General features: G+C 48.5%; 1 protein-coding gene across 2 annotated transcripts in view; it reads right to left on the bottom strand.

Annotated features, from left to right (window-relative positions):
• PCCA (propionyl-CoA carboxylase subunit alpha) overlaps positions 1 to 14,641 on the bottom strand; it is a 403,241-nt gene that overhangs the window by 3,678 nt on the left and 384,922 nt on the right. For both annotated transcript variants that reach the window (XM_082700821.1, XM_082700820.1), the window contains exon 22: positions 10,778 to 10,918. In XM_082700821.1, coding sequence (XP_082556947.1) covers positions 10,778 to 10,918 — 141 coding nt within the window. The remainder of the gene's footprint in view (positions 1 to 10,777; positions 10,919 to 14,641) is intronic.

Genomic DNA, 14,641 nt, shown 5'->3' with positions numbered 1-14,641 from the left:
CTACCCAAAACTAGGGCGTTTCCGTCCATAGCCTTGGGGAGCTGGGAACAGCAGCCTGTGTCAACTTCTGCAAGACCGGCCAAGTAACAAGGAGGTGGCTCCTGGAAGGTGCCTTCTGACGCGGGAATGACCGCTAACAGCCGTGCCTGGTCCTTGAGTGTAGACCAGTGGGGCTGGGTATGGGCTCCCTGGTGAGGCCTGGGGCTTCCAGCCAGGAGGCAGCTGTGACCGAAGCCGCTCTCCCTAGTCTCTGTTCGCTGCCCTTGATGGGTGAGCACCAAGGAGCTGGGCGGGGCTTCTCTCCTCTGTGAAAAGGGCCTCCCAGTCTCCGACACGGTGAAGCCAACTTTCCTCGGGCAACTGGCTGGCTTTTCTGGGGTGCTGGTGGGCATCCTGGGGTGGAGCTCCCAGACCCTCACACCGGTGCGGCTGTGCTGGCCCAGAGCTGCAGAAGTGCCTGGAGGATGTTCTCTCCTGCGCTCCCCAGATGATCCCCGAGCTCCGTCCCGGCCCCCTGCGCGGCACAAGCTGTCTCCCTGGCAGTCTGGGCTGCCTGCGCCCCGCGCCTTCCTGTCCTCCGCTGATCAGGTGGTGGGCTGCCGTTTCCTGGCACAGAAATCTAGGGAGAGAGGGGATGCCAAAGCCTGGTGCTGGCATGGAGGAGAGACGCTGTGCTGGGAGCTGGGCTTGAAGCTCTGTGCTCACTGCCCGTTGTGATTCACTCTCCCTGGGCATCTGCATTCCGCAGATGGAGAGGAGAGCGAATGACCCGCTCGCGAGGGCTGCTCTTTGCACAGCAGAGGGACCGCAGCCGGGCTCACCTACCCCCTCACGTCATCCCTTCGGGCCTTTTTTCTTTCCAGAGGCAGGAGGGGAGCCCACGAGATGCAGACGGGGAGAGCCCCCCTCCCCGGGGCGGCACCTGCCATGCAGCCCCCCTCCCCAAAGCCCCGCAGGCTGGCCCCACAGCCTGGTGTCTCAGAGGCCAAGGGGCCAGAGCCGGCCCCCCGACACAGCTCGCAACCGGGCCCCGGTGGATTTCTGGAAATGGGTCTGAAACTCAATGTGACAGAATGGAAAAATTTGTCAGCAGCTCTCTACCTCTGGGTTCTGGTAGCTCCGCTTCACGGGTGGATGAGTGCCCCCCGCGGGGACCTGGGTGAGCTTAGCCCACACCCCCCACGTCGCTGGGCTTCCTCTGCTGTCATCGGAGAGCCCATCCCTGGCCCGGTGGGCTTTTTGGAAGGGGGCCCAACCGAGCCCCCTCCGCAGCAGGTCTGACCCCTCTCAGCTGCTCAGCCCGTGGCTCAGAATCTGCAGGCCAGAGCGCCCCTCCTGGGGTCTCCGTGGGATCTTCAAATAAGTGATTCACAGTTAATGCAAACAGGAGAAAGACGTGAACCCAGCAGATTTCCAGTGGTCACACTGAGGGGGCAGAGACCCACGCAACAAGGATGGCACAGGGCCCATGCGGGAGGGGGGCGGGGCCTGGGCCGGGACTCCACACGGGGCTAGAGCCGGCCACTGGAGATCAGGGCCCGCGGAAGCGTGGGGCAGCAGCGGCAGACCGGCCACACGTTCAAGGCGCTCTGCCCTCGCCAGCTGTCCTTCCTCGCCGGCTCTGGGTGCTGATACCCTGCATGTGGGTGATTCAAGTGGCAGGTCCCCAATCACACTCCTCAGAAAAACAAAACCTCTGATGTAGACAGGTAATCAGGAGATGTGGGGACATCCCCAAGTTAAAACGCTCTTTTTTATTGTGTCACTGGCAATCTGATGAAAAGGACTTAAAAGAAAAGTGCCTCTGGATTCCAAGGGGCCCAGCCAGCAGCGCCGCCCTGAATCTACATCGGGTCTTCCTCTCCTCTCCTGGGCCCCTCCCCGGGCCCCTCCCCAGGTCTGCCGGTCTCCGTGTCTACGCAGGTCCGGATGGAACTTTAAGTAATTCCCTGCTCCCTCCCTGCTCACTTAAGCAATGGGTTTTGTAGTCTGTTTTCCTAGAAGAGAAAGAGCCCTTGGAAGTTGTTCTCTGAGACCCCGCACGAGAGCAAAGGCCGTCGTGGTCGGCAGAGTCGTGTTACCCGCACACATGGACTTGATCGAAATTCAGTCTTTCATCCCTCAGCCATCCCGGCTGGAGGAGCTCTGAGACCGCCGGCCACGCTGTCATGGGAGCTCAGCCCGGGGTTGTGTTGTGTCCCCTCCGCCCCCCGCCGTGTCCCCCGCAATACCGGAGCCTCGGGTGCAGAGGTGGTGGCCCATCTGCATGCGGGGCTCGGAGGGTCGGAGGGTCGTGGGGACACCTTCCACATTTCCCCAGGTGCTCGTGGGCAAGGAGCGCGCCCCGACGGCTCACATGGGAGGGCACGGCCACCTAGGGCTTTGCGCGCACACTCCTGTAACACTTTTGTGTGTCATCTGATAAAGGCTCACTGATTGTGACAGGAGGTCTCCAACGTTGGGCTTACAAAATGGTCACAAGCCTCGCAAGTCTTTTCGATAAACCTAGTCAGCCTGATGTACTTCCCCGCTCCCTGTCTAATTGGTGTAAAGTTTGGAGGCCCCAGTCCTGGATCTTTCATCCGGCTTACTGCGTCCTCTCCTTTGACATGGGGTCAAGGTTCACATTCGCATCCGATTATCAGAGCGCACTCATTAAGCGGGGCCTGCCTCGCTCCAGAATGAGTAAGCTGGAGGGAAAACCCGGCCCATTTACTCAGCAGATTTTCGCATGGTTAGGAGGCCTCCGTGTCCCCGGCAGAGCCCGGCACTGAAGAGCTTCAGACATCTCCTGCTGATGATTAATTGTGAGTGATGGGAAATAAAATCCAGTAAAGCCAGCTGCTTGCCATGGTCGGCAAAATGACTCTAATGGAGATAGGCTGCCAATTTTCCAGTTTTACTGGCAAGTCTTCCAAGTGTAATTAAGGGAAGTTATAAATGATATGGAAATCTATCAAGTCCCATTTATTTTCAGAGGACTCTTTCCCCAGAGACTTTTATCTTCAAGCTTATAGTACGCTTTGTTGTGCTAATGATTTAAACCCCTTCTCATTTCTGATTAAAGCCCCCAATATCCTTCTACCAAGTTCGCCTCACTCCTTCCCCAAAGATGAAAAGGCCCAGAACCTTCTCCCACATACGTCCCTCTTGGAAAGCACGCTAAGACTGGGAGACGTTTGGCTACTTGTATCGTTCAGACTGCGAACGCATGAAGAAAGCTCAAAGAAAGTGCAGGAAGAGAACGAGCAGAGAGAGGGGGGAAAAAAGACCTCCACCAAACATAAAAGGAAGCCCCCAAAAGTCCAGACTTGAAAAGCTGTGCTCGAGAGCAGACATTCATCAGAAGGTGGTGTAGCGCACTAATGTTATTTGATTTGGAATAAAAGCATGAAAATGATGGCAAAGGCCTAAAATTGGAGATGTAAAGGCTGACTGCACAGTATTCCATTTCTCAATTTCATCCTTCAGAGCCACAAAATGGGGGTGATACAGTGACGGGATGAGTTTACAGTAACAGCTGTGCTCTTCCCACACAGGGGAGGCCCTTCTAATGGGCGAAGGTCTGTTTTGAACAGACGGGGAGTAACAAAACAAGGTTCCCTATTAAGAGTGTGCAGTCCTATTTCTGATCAAGAAAATGAGTGCGGGAGTCGGATTGCCTCGAAGGCGGCCCCTCCCTCTCCTGTCGTCCAAAACCAGGGCGCTTTCAAAGGGGTTCTCCTTTCAGCGGAGGGACGAGGACAGAATGTCGCGGAGGGCTCTGCCCCCGTCAGCCCACTTCTCCGGCAACTGTAAAGAACGCACAAGAAACAGTGCCAGTGGCATATGGCTTTCTACTGTGCTAAACATTCACACAAAAGACAGGTTCATCAGTCATTGCAGTATCTGGATCAAAAATTAGCTCCTGATGGATGGTATTGGAGCTTACCTGCTGCTAGTACATTACCAGAGAAACACAGGTTTTGAAACCCACATGACATTAGAAAGTGCAGACCATGAAATGCGACACGTGCAGGCGCACATAATGTACGCCAGATTATACAAAATAATAAATAAGCTATTTAAGCCCTCTGCCTAAAATTGGGCCCGCTGCAAGGAACCCTGGGTCACTTCTACACAGGCCAATTAATGCACAGCATCTGCCGTACAGAAGCGGGGCACGAAGCACTTCCGAATGATTTCAGCAATTAAAAGGAAACTGTTTCCTGCCTGTTCAGACAGCAACTGTTTCAATGCAAGAGCGAGCACCAAATCACTGTGTGCAGCTGAAAAATTAAGTCCCCTTTTCGGGGAAGAGGGGTGGGCGGGAGGAAGAATTTTTATGGAACAGGGAGCCTTCTTTTGTTGTCCTGCGTTCTGTGTTTTTCTGCCAAATGAGACAGAAGGCTCGGAGGGCTTCCCGGCCCGCAGCGGTCTCCCCTTCTGCCGCCCGGGGCCACCCGAAAGCATGGATCAATATCAACCCCGCTGACGACGCCACGAAAGTGAAAATCCTTCAATTACATTTTTAAAGGCTGTTCTACTTAGAACACAGGTGCCTCGACGCAATGCATTTTACGGCCCTCAGATCTGAAGAAAGATGCAGTGAACAGCCACAAGAAAAAGGCCTCTCAGATTTGGTTAAAAGGCACCGCTAGAATCTGATTATAATAACTTCCTCTTTCTGAGCCCGTAAGATAGGCTGCTAAATATCCCCTGATATTTCCCCAAGAAGAAATGTGCATTCACATCCCAGCATCTTCATGTAAAGGGGGGGGGAGAAAGACCCCGGGAGACCGTCTAGTATTTAAGCAGTGCGGAGAGAAGGAAACATCATCAAATTACAAAGAAAGAGGAGGCAGGCGACAGAAATGCCACCAAACCCCCTATCTGCCACGGGAGCCCTCCCGCAATGGGCTCGTGTGCACGCCGCCTGAGTCACAAGGGGACGCGCAAGGAGGGGTGACGCATCAACCAGGCTGCTAGCTGGGGGGACTCGGGGTCCCCACCCCCCCCCCCACTGCCCAGAGCTGCCTCCCTGGCTTTCTGCGGTGGGTGACCAAGCGGGGAGCGCATACAGAGTCATGGCCAGTACAAGTCCAGTTTTCTTTAAAATGAAAAACATCTCTCCCTCCTGCCCTCAAAGTTAGCTGGGAACTGCAGCCAAAGCCCCTAGAGTGAGAGAACTCAACGGCATCTTGAAGAGATCAGTCTGGATCCATCTCTAGGAAGTCGCTGTCTTCAAGTACTCAGCGACTGCATGTCTTGGGGTTTGGGTTTGTTTTTTTGTTTTTGTTTTTTAAGCAAAATGGTGAGGAAAGATCTCTTGAATCTTGGTAAGGTTGCAAACTGCCATCTTTTAAAATGGTTAAAAGCAGGATAACACAGCCTCTAACTCCAAGCAGATCATTTCTTGAAAAATAAAATAAAATGCCAAACTTGTAAGAGACTCTCCTGCAACGCTCAACTTACTGATGGACCTTAAAAACAGACAATCGTCAGCTCAACTTGTTAACGTCCAGCGAAAGTTAAGCCTGACACTGAAAAAAGAGTGTTATCTGGAAGACAGAAAGGCCAAATCTGGGGTAGCCATCACTGCTACAGGCAGGACAGGAATCTGATTAGGGAGGGGCGGGGCAAGTTCCCGGTGGAAGCGACTTTTATTGTTCGGTACCAGGAGAAGCAAATACAGTGAAGATGAGCAGAGAGCATCTGAGTATTTCTGTTATTCTCTGGACCTTTATGTGTGTGATGTTTTATAATCTGAGTTTAAAAACATGCAACCATGAATGCATAGGTTTATTTATACATGCTTTGGAACGCAATCTGAGGTTTGGGTGGAAAACTGGCATCTTGTCAAATAAATGGCTATCAAATATGAAAATTTCATTACTGTAACGATTTTAGGATTATCAGTCAAGGTATCCAGAAACAGGAAAACGGATCTGTCATGGCCAGGTCCTCGGCCAGGGAAAGATGCTGTTGTGGATACTGGGCCATCCCAGGAAAGCGGATCCCTGCCAGATGAACACAGGGCAGGAGGGACCATGCCAAGGCCTCTTATCTAGAATGCCTGAGGGCTGGGCGCCTGGGTGGGGCTCAGTCGGTTAAGCGTCTGCCTTTGGCTCAGGTCAGGATCCCAGGAGCCTGGGATGGAACCCCGTATCCGGCTCCCTGCTCAGTGGGGAGCCTGCTTCTCCCCCTGCCTCCCTCTCTCTGTCTCTGTCTCTCATGAATAAATAAAATCTTTAATTAATTAATTAATTAATTATCTGAGAGCAAAGGAGTCTTCAAATCTGTTTCTTCAAGACCTGAAAACCAGAGGTCTCCTGCCAAGTTTATCTGCAACTTCCCCTGCCGTGGGCTCACTTACAGAGGAGAGGGTTTGGCGGCGAAGGCGCGGTATGCATGCCACCCTCCAAAACGGCAAACCTGGGTCTCTCGGGGTTGCTGGCCATCCCACCACTCGGGAGCCCTCCCCTAGCAGCCCTGAAGGAGCACACACAAGGAGGACAGACATTGGGGCAAAATCTGGGTGGTACTCCTATTAATGATCCCAAATTTTCTGTTCTTATGGGGGTACTTTATAGGATTCCATTTTTTGCCCAAGACACTGCACAAGAACAGTCCCAAACGCCTACTCCCCCTTCTGCTAAAGGCCAGTTCCATTCTGCAGTAGATCTTCCCCATCTTGGCCCCCAAAATACTCCCAAGGCCTGTCCTACTGCTACTGAGCAGGCTAGAAAAGCAGCAACAGGCACTCACTGTCCATCTGTGATTTGACCAGGTCTCACAAACTGGTAAGTCACAAAGCGTCACTGCCGAAGAAAGATTTGTAAGTGGGGACACCGCCCACTTCCGACTCATATCTCAATTGTTACTGTTTTGAGTAAGATGGGTATTTCTGATCCACATCCCAGAGGTCTGTTGCACTGCAAGATAACTCAGAAATCCTGATACACTGCAACAGTAATACCTCCCCTTGGGCTGCCTTATTTTTTATTTTTGTTTTTTGCTCTGTTTCTGATATCAAAGGGCTAACAAAACAACTGTGCCCCTAATGACTTTATTTTACACTTCAGACTCAAGATGGAAATTGTGTGTCATTTCGGCAGCTCTCAGCCTAAAGCGAGCAAGTACCCTCTGCCATTATTCTGAGAGAAGGTGTTTTTAATATTTTTGTTCAAGGATATCATAAAGATAGACATTTTAAAAATTACAGTAAGTTACAAAAAATACTGCCTTGATTAGAGGACCCTCAGTTTATGATGGTGCTAAATACACAGAAAAATAGGTATTTTTCCAACTGAAATTAAAATCAGTCGTGAAAATATTTTCAGAGGGTGGATGACCACCAAACCAAACAAACAAACAAACAAACAAACAAACAAAAAACCCAACAGACTAAAGGCATATCAAAGTCATTCTATCCACTGTTTTCTGAAGTAAATGGGTGACAAGGGGACTTTCCATAAGCCACTCCTACTTTGTTCACTCCTAGGTTTGCGTGTACGCATTTCTATGCATTTGACGTGTACGCATTTCTATGCATTTGACGGCCTGTTACCCACAACCCCCTCCCCACATGTTAAAAAAAGAAAGTTATTGTACAATTATTTTAAAAATGACTTTACTGCCACATTTCATGTCAAATACTATGTAACAGACACTGAAAGATATCAGAAACTTTTGCTGTGTGAATCCAAACAAAAACAAAAACAAAAAAACACAGCCTCTGTGTTGAGGGAGGGGAAAGACTTTCCCACAGGAAGCTGAGTGCCTTTATGACTTCTAAATAGCCGCCCCCAACATCATTTTGCCCTGAGGTGTTTTTTTTTTTTAACTCTGTTAAGATGGTTTACCTCACAAAACACATTTATTAATTATTATTTATGTGATGCTTTTGTAGAACACATTATTGCCAGGCCCAGCACTCTAAGATTTGTCAGATTTTACTTAACCTAAATATAAAAATTACAGATTACTGAAATCTAAACTATTAAAAAAAAAATTCAAAGAATTTGCAATTTGTCTCTTTGGTCCTGTTTTGCTTGAAAACACACAGAGACAACTGATTCTATTATCTTTCTCCTGATAAAAGTAGAACTTGGGCTCAGCTATTGTTAGTACAGAGCACCACACAACATGCCCTGCGGAGCTAAAATAATTTAAAACCACAAAACTTAAAAGTTACCAGTATTCTTTTCTCATAATGGCCCCATGTAAGTGCTCTGCCTTTGGTCAAAGGAGAGTTTCCTGGCTTTTAATGACACAAGGCCGATCTAATTATAGAAGTTGCCCTTAAGAGTCCACGATGAAACTTTTCCTCCTGCATTTGGGGAAGGTACTAGCGGTCTGCGACACTTTTCGCAAATAACAACTCAGGAGAAAACACTATTTTATCAAAACACAATGGCCCAGAATAAGAAAGGAAGTCGAGTGGGGACCCACAGTGGCACGGGAAGCTGGAGAGAAGAATTAGAAAGCTCTCCTTGACCAGCCTAGGCATGAGCCAGCAGAGAGCATTCCTTTCTGGGTAAGGCGAACAGCACAGACCTTAGGAGCCAGTTTGCTAGGGGTACGCCCCCCATGCCTGACTTTAAAGGACATAAAATAGAGGTCCCATTACACCACAGTAACATATTTTTAACAGTTAGTTCTCAAATTAAACCCTTCTCGAATACCCACATTTAATTATTGGTGGTGGTTTTCAATATCTGAGCTATCCCAATGAACCAAAGACTAATACCACATTGTTCCAATTTACTAAATGCCTTGCTTTCCCACATTAAACTATTAGCCAGGAACTGGAAAGTATGAAGGCTAAACCCCCCTGGTGTCTGCAGAAGCTAACCCGGGAGAAAGCAGTTGCTGGAAACAAGGAGGCTGCAGGCTCCCAGTTCTCTGCCCCAGGAGGGCTGGAGGGAGCCTGGTGCCGAGGGGAGGCACGAGATCGCAATCTGAGCCCCCTCCCACCCCGCTTCAGGTTTTGACTCAGGTGTTGGAAAAATAAGGATTTCAGTTACACGCTTACATTTTTTTAAAGTGCAACTGTGATTTTATAATTAAAGCTGCACCATTAGGACTGACAAGCTCACGATGGCAGCCTATGTAGCTTCTAGAAAAGGCTTAAGAAGAAAAGTGGGGGAAAAAAGCAAAACCCCAAAATAACACACCACGTTATTCACCAACCTACGCGTCTAGTTGCTAGAAGATTCCACTGACTGCTCTGATGACGCAGTGTGTGAGTGCAGGCAATGTTTTAAGGATTTTTAAATTTATTTTAGGGGCGCCTGGGTGGCTCAGTCATTAAGCATCTGCCTTCGGCTCAGGTCATGATCCCAGGGTCCTGGGATGGAGCCCCACATTGGGCTTCCTGCTCAGTGGGAAGCCTGTTCCTCCTTCTCCCACTCCCCCTGCTTGTGTTCCCTCTCTTGCTGTCTCTGTCAAATAAATAAATGAAATCTTTAAAAAAAAAAAAGAAAAGAAAAGGGGAAAAAAAGGATTTATTTATTTATTTTAGAGAGAGAGAAAGCACCACATGTGTGTGCAGGAGGAGGAGAGGGAGAGGGAGAGAATCCTCATGCAAACTCCCTGCTGAGCAGGGGACTGTCTGTGAGCTGTATCCCCCAACTCTGAGACCGTGACCTGAGCTGTAGACAGACGCTTAACCAACTGAGCCCCCAGGTACCCTCTTAAGACAGTCTTACTGTGCACTTTCTTCCACGAATGTCAGTGCTCTCAAAGTGAAGATAACAATTCACAGCTACTGAGCCTCTTCTGTGCTTTTCTAGAAAAGCAGGTGGAGTCTATTTCAGTATCCTCAGGTCAAAGCAATTGTTGGAGTCAGCTTTCCGACTTCGCTTACCAGTTCCAGGGCCACTTATTTAAACAACTGAAGGTGATTGTTTTTTCTTGATTTTCATTTATCGTTAAGTATCTTTCTAGAAGCCAGTGCCAGCTATATGAGTTTTTCTCAACCTTATTTTACTTATGTTAATGTAGAAATACACAGGCATTTGTAATGCCTCTTTACAGGAGAACGTGTAAACTCCTCACCAGAGATACAAAATGGAATCACCATATCATCCATCGAAGATGGTCATGTTTGGCCATTATTTTCCAGCACGTAAAGAAAAATGCTCGTGTCTAAGTGTCCCCTAGAAATCTGGTTGCATCTTTGTTTTCTTCTTATTTTTGCAGCAAGTCCACAGAGACTTCTATCCATGTTCTGTGAAATGCATGCATCCCACTAAAATAGCATGTTATTGTGAGACTAAACATGTACGGAAATATTAATACAGCCTTGATTTGTGCCTTAATGTCACAAGGTTGAGAAGAAAAGCTTCAAACTGTGATCCTACATTACACGTATCAAGTAACAGGAGGGCTCTGATACTACACGGTCTATGGCATTAACTTTCCTTAGTTCCCTTCCCATTTATTCCAGAAGTCATACAGAAAGTTCCCATCAAAGGGCTATTTCTTGGTATCAGTTCTTCAGGGATGCTCAGAGCCCAGAACGGTAGGAAGTACATAGAAAGTTTAAATAAAATATTGCCAAAATACTAAATTCGCCAATTAACAGAATGAATCGGGCCTTATTTCTATGCTAGTCCCAAGTCTTTGGGAGGGGAGGTACTCAAGAGGTAGTGTTACCAACCCAACTCAAATGTGCAACAGCCGGACAGGGAATGCACACAAGCTCTTCCGCTTTTCCGTGGTCAAGAAAGAGCTGCACAGAGCAAGGTCACGCCTCAGTCCGCCCCGTCCCACAGACAGGCATGGTCCTTACCATGTCTCCAGGCTTGACAGAGACGGCCACCACCACGCCAGGCATTGGGGAGCGCAGAATACTGCTTGTGTCCTCAGCCACTTTTTCCAGCATAAATTTGTTCAGTTCTGCAGCCAGTTTGGTTAAGATATGCACCTGATACTGAAGGCAGGAAAAACAACAACAACAACAACAAACACCATAAATGAGTTTCAAGGAAGAACTTCTCCTCAGATGTAGCATTCATGCAGAATCCATTTGCAGCTTTGAAATTTAAATGATAACATCTTTGAAATCAAATGGTTTTGAATTATTGTACTTAAAAACAAGAATACATTTGTTTCTGGCACATGTTATGGGTAGTAGGATTTAAGAAGTTTCTTTAAATAAGAATGACTCCACTAACTAGTGACAAACACCCTGTCTCATTATGAGAAATATCTCAAAAATCTGTAACGAAAACAGTGAGACTTTTCCTTGCATTCCCTTTACCGCTGGTAAGCGTCTCTGCCCACCCCCACCCCCGGCTCCCCCAATCCTAGGAGCGGTCTGGGTCAGCGAGCAGAGGGGTGACGCTGCGAGCAGCCGCCAGCAGATGGCAGCAGACCGCCGTCTCGCGCTTCCCACTCCCCAGCAGAACGGCTGCGCCACCAAGTAGTTAAGACAAAGGGTTTCAGTGTTCGTTTGGGGCAAAATAATATTTAAAATTCAATTTTTTTCTAGGGATACAATATGTTAGATGCACTACAGGAAAAGCTAGCTTTCTTTGAGGCACAACGTGAGGCAGCCTTTCCAAGGTACCAGGACGGTTAGGGTAGATTAGGATGACACAGAGTGAGTATCTTGAACACCGAGAGACAATAATACCAAGATTGTAAAACCGTTGAAAGACACGTTGCGCACAAGCATTTCCATGAAACCTTTTGTAGGGGGTTCTCGAACAATTACGGGCGCATTAAAGGGAAGTTCAGTCCAACAGAACATTCCTAATAAAGGAGAAATTTCTGCGTCTGCGAGAAAAACCCCTCCCCATCTCTGTGGCCAAGTATGAGAGCCACGGTTTGGTCTGCCCAAGAAGAAACAAACCAAAGCTGTTTGAGGAGGTGTTACTCAGGGAAGTTGAAACCACCACCTGAAGAGGTTTGGATTCCTAGCAGATCGTATCCCCCAGGGGTAAGACAGACAACTTCCAGGCGGCTCCATTTTGTTGGGGGAAAAAAAGCTGCTGTAACTCAAAGCTTCCTGTGGGCATCCTGACCGCAGGGATGCAAAAGCAAAACAGAACTCACCCCCCTCATTCTGGACAGGGATGGGGGTCCTCTCCGAGCCTGCACTTTGCAGCGCCTATTCCAAAGGGGTAGGGGAGGGCCCCAGGAGAGGCAGATTTGCCACTGTGACAGGTTGACTAATAACATCTTTTGCATGTTTCTTTACTCCTGAGTGTGTGTTTTGCAATCAAGACATGCGAGTGTCTGCCAGTTTCTGAAGGATATGATCCTTAAGTGAAATTACTGTGCAAATAAAAGCTTTTTGCTCCTATTAAAATTCATCTGAGTCATAAGTGGCAAGGGAAAAGCAAGGAGAGTGCATTCTGCTGTCAGTCTAATACACATTCTGGGTAAGAGGGACTATTTATCAGCAATGAATTGTACCTCAAAGTCCTTCATTTAAACTATGGGGGAGGTGGTGGACAGTGAAAGAAGGGAGAATATAATTGTACCAAATTGCATGGTTTTCGTATCTGGGCTCTGTCTGCCTTGGAAAATAAAATCCAACATCACTAGGAGGAGGCGAGTGAATAGGAAGTCAATTCTCTGGCTGTCGGCACCCTCCGCCGCTCCCTCCATGCGACTGGCCAGCACTGGGCCAGCTGTCCAGGTTCCATGCAGTACCCAGATTGATTTTTCCCCCCCTTGTTCCTTGTACCATTTGACTTCAAAATGAGAAGTCAAAATTCAGGGAAAGTATCTTTCTCCACTGAGGATAATATGATTTCTCACATTTCACCACAGTGGACAGACTTAAAAACTAATTTTAGCTATATCACAAACAAGCCTTAATATAAATAAAGAGCAAAGATTGTACCCAGCTCCATTTCTCCCCAGAAATGACAAGATCCTGCCTAAAACTGGATCCTTTTACTATTTTTATAATTTTCATATCTTTTGAATTCCTTTCTCCGTGGGACTCCTGCTTTGCTTGGAAAGAGATGTAAAACAGCCACAAAACTCAACGCCTTTAGATGCGGTCTTTGTTACTGATGAGATGTTCCTTTTCCTTTTGTATTTGTTTATTGTTCTTAAATCTGTCTGGGGGATAAGCGACTTATTGTAATCACAAGTGAAAAATAACAAGGGGGTAAATGCCTCAGGAGAGGCCTCAGTGCAAAGAGTTGGCGAAGAAACGACCTTTCTGAATATAAAAAGAGGAGGCAGCAAGAAGGTTCCCTTTTTAAGATTACCTTTGATGTTGTCCTGACCCCTTCGGCGTGCCCACACAAACACGCCTATTAAAACAACGGCTTGGCTCGGGCCTGGCCAGGCCTGCGCAGCAGCACAGGGGGGCGCCAGCCCGGGTGGGAACCGGGGTGGGAGCGGGGCGGGCCCGGCATCTGGGCCCCGCAGAACCACTGGCCTGGTGCGAACCAGAAGAGCTTTCCGATGCTGCCAGGAAAGAAGTTATTTAACAGTATACACTAGGGCCTTCAGAGCTAATGATCAAAACTGCTACTTATTGGTTTCTCTGAATTCTTAGAGGGCACGGGCACGGCAGTCAACTCGCTGAAAAAATGCGGGAAAATGCCCTGGGACGCACCAAGTAAACCCTAAGGGTTTTTACTCTAGGCATTTAACAGCCCTAATGGGTTCTGCAGAACTTCCTGGAGAGGCTGGATTTTAACTTGTTGTTACTGTTTGCAAGCACGGAAACCACAAACTGGATTTTTCGGGGGTAGGAGTCCAAGATCAGAAAGATTAGTTGACGGGACATGGAAGTACAATCCTTTGAGGCCAGAAGGGGCTCACGCCGCAAGGTCATGCGGGATTAGAAGCTGCTCCGGGCGGGGCCTGAGGTGGACCAGCTCTGGAGCCGGACAGAGTCTCACTGTGGCTGTAGGGAGATGCTCCCCAACCACAGTCAAATGATCACGTTCTCGAAAAACAGCTCACAGGTGTCTGGGGGCCTCAGTTATTAGGTGTCTGCCTTTGGCACATGTCATGATCTCAGGGTCCTCGGATGGAGCCCCACATTGGGCGCTCTGCTCAGCAGGGAGCCTGCTTCTCCCTCTCCACTCCCCCTGGTTGTGTTCTGTCTCTCACTCTCTCTCTGTTAAATAATAATAAATAACTTTAAAAAAAAAAAAAAGGCAGCTCACCCCGTAAGCAAGTGCTGAGGACAGGGCTCTCCAGACTGCCCGCAGGACAATAACCGATAGGACCCAGGTGCTATCTAATGACCCGAGCCTGGGTCTCTAAGCAAGTCAATGGTATGGTGTCCGCAAAGTAAAACCATGCCCAACATGAAAATGTCTCCCAACAAGTTCCAGAGGAAGAAAGAGAAGGGAATCATACCAGACATAAAAGGAGCGGGACAAAAACTACGAGAGATGGATGATTAAAAGGGACGCGATGCAACTGTTCTAAAAATGAACATGCAACTCTTACCGTGGAAGCTGAAAACAGGAGGGGAAGTTGGGGAGCAGAGAGCTGTCAGAGCTGGGGGGGCAGTCATGGGTTGGGAGAGATATATACTTTTTGATCAGATCAGTTAAGAAAACCACCCTGCAAACAGGTCCGGCCACGGGAGCCTGGCATGTGCGCACACACACACCCACACGCACACGCACACACACGGCTGCGTGTGCCGCAGACGGTAGAGCAGCCCGCG

The sequence above is a fragment of the Mustela nivalis genome (genome assembly GCF_964662115.1).
Source record: "Mustela nivalis genome assembly, chromosome: 15".
NCBI classification, from domain to species: Eukaryota; Metazoa; Chordata; class Mammalia; order Carnivora; family Mustelidae; genus Mustela; species Mustela nivalis.
The sequence above is the reverse complement of the archived record's forward strand: the minus strand, read 5'-3'. Positions and strand labels throughout refer to the sequence as shown.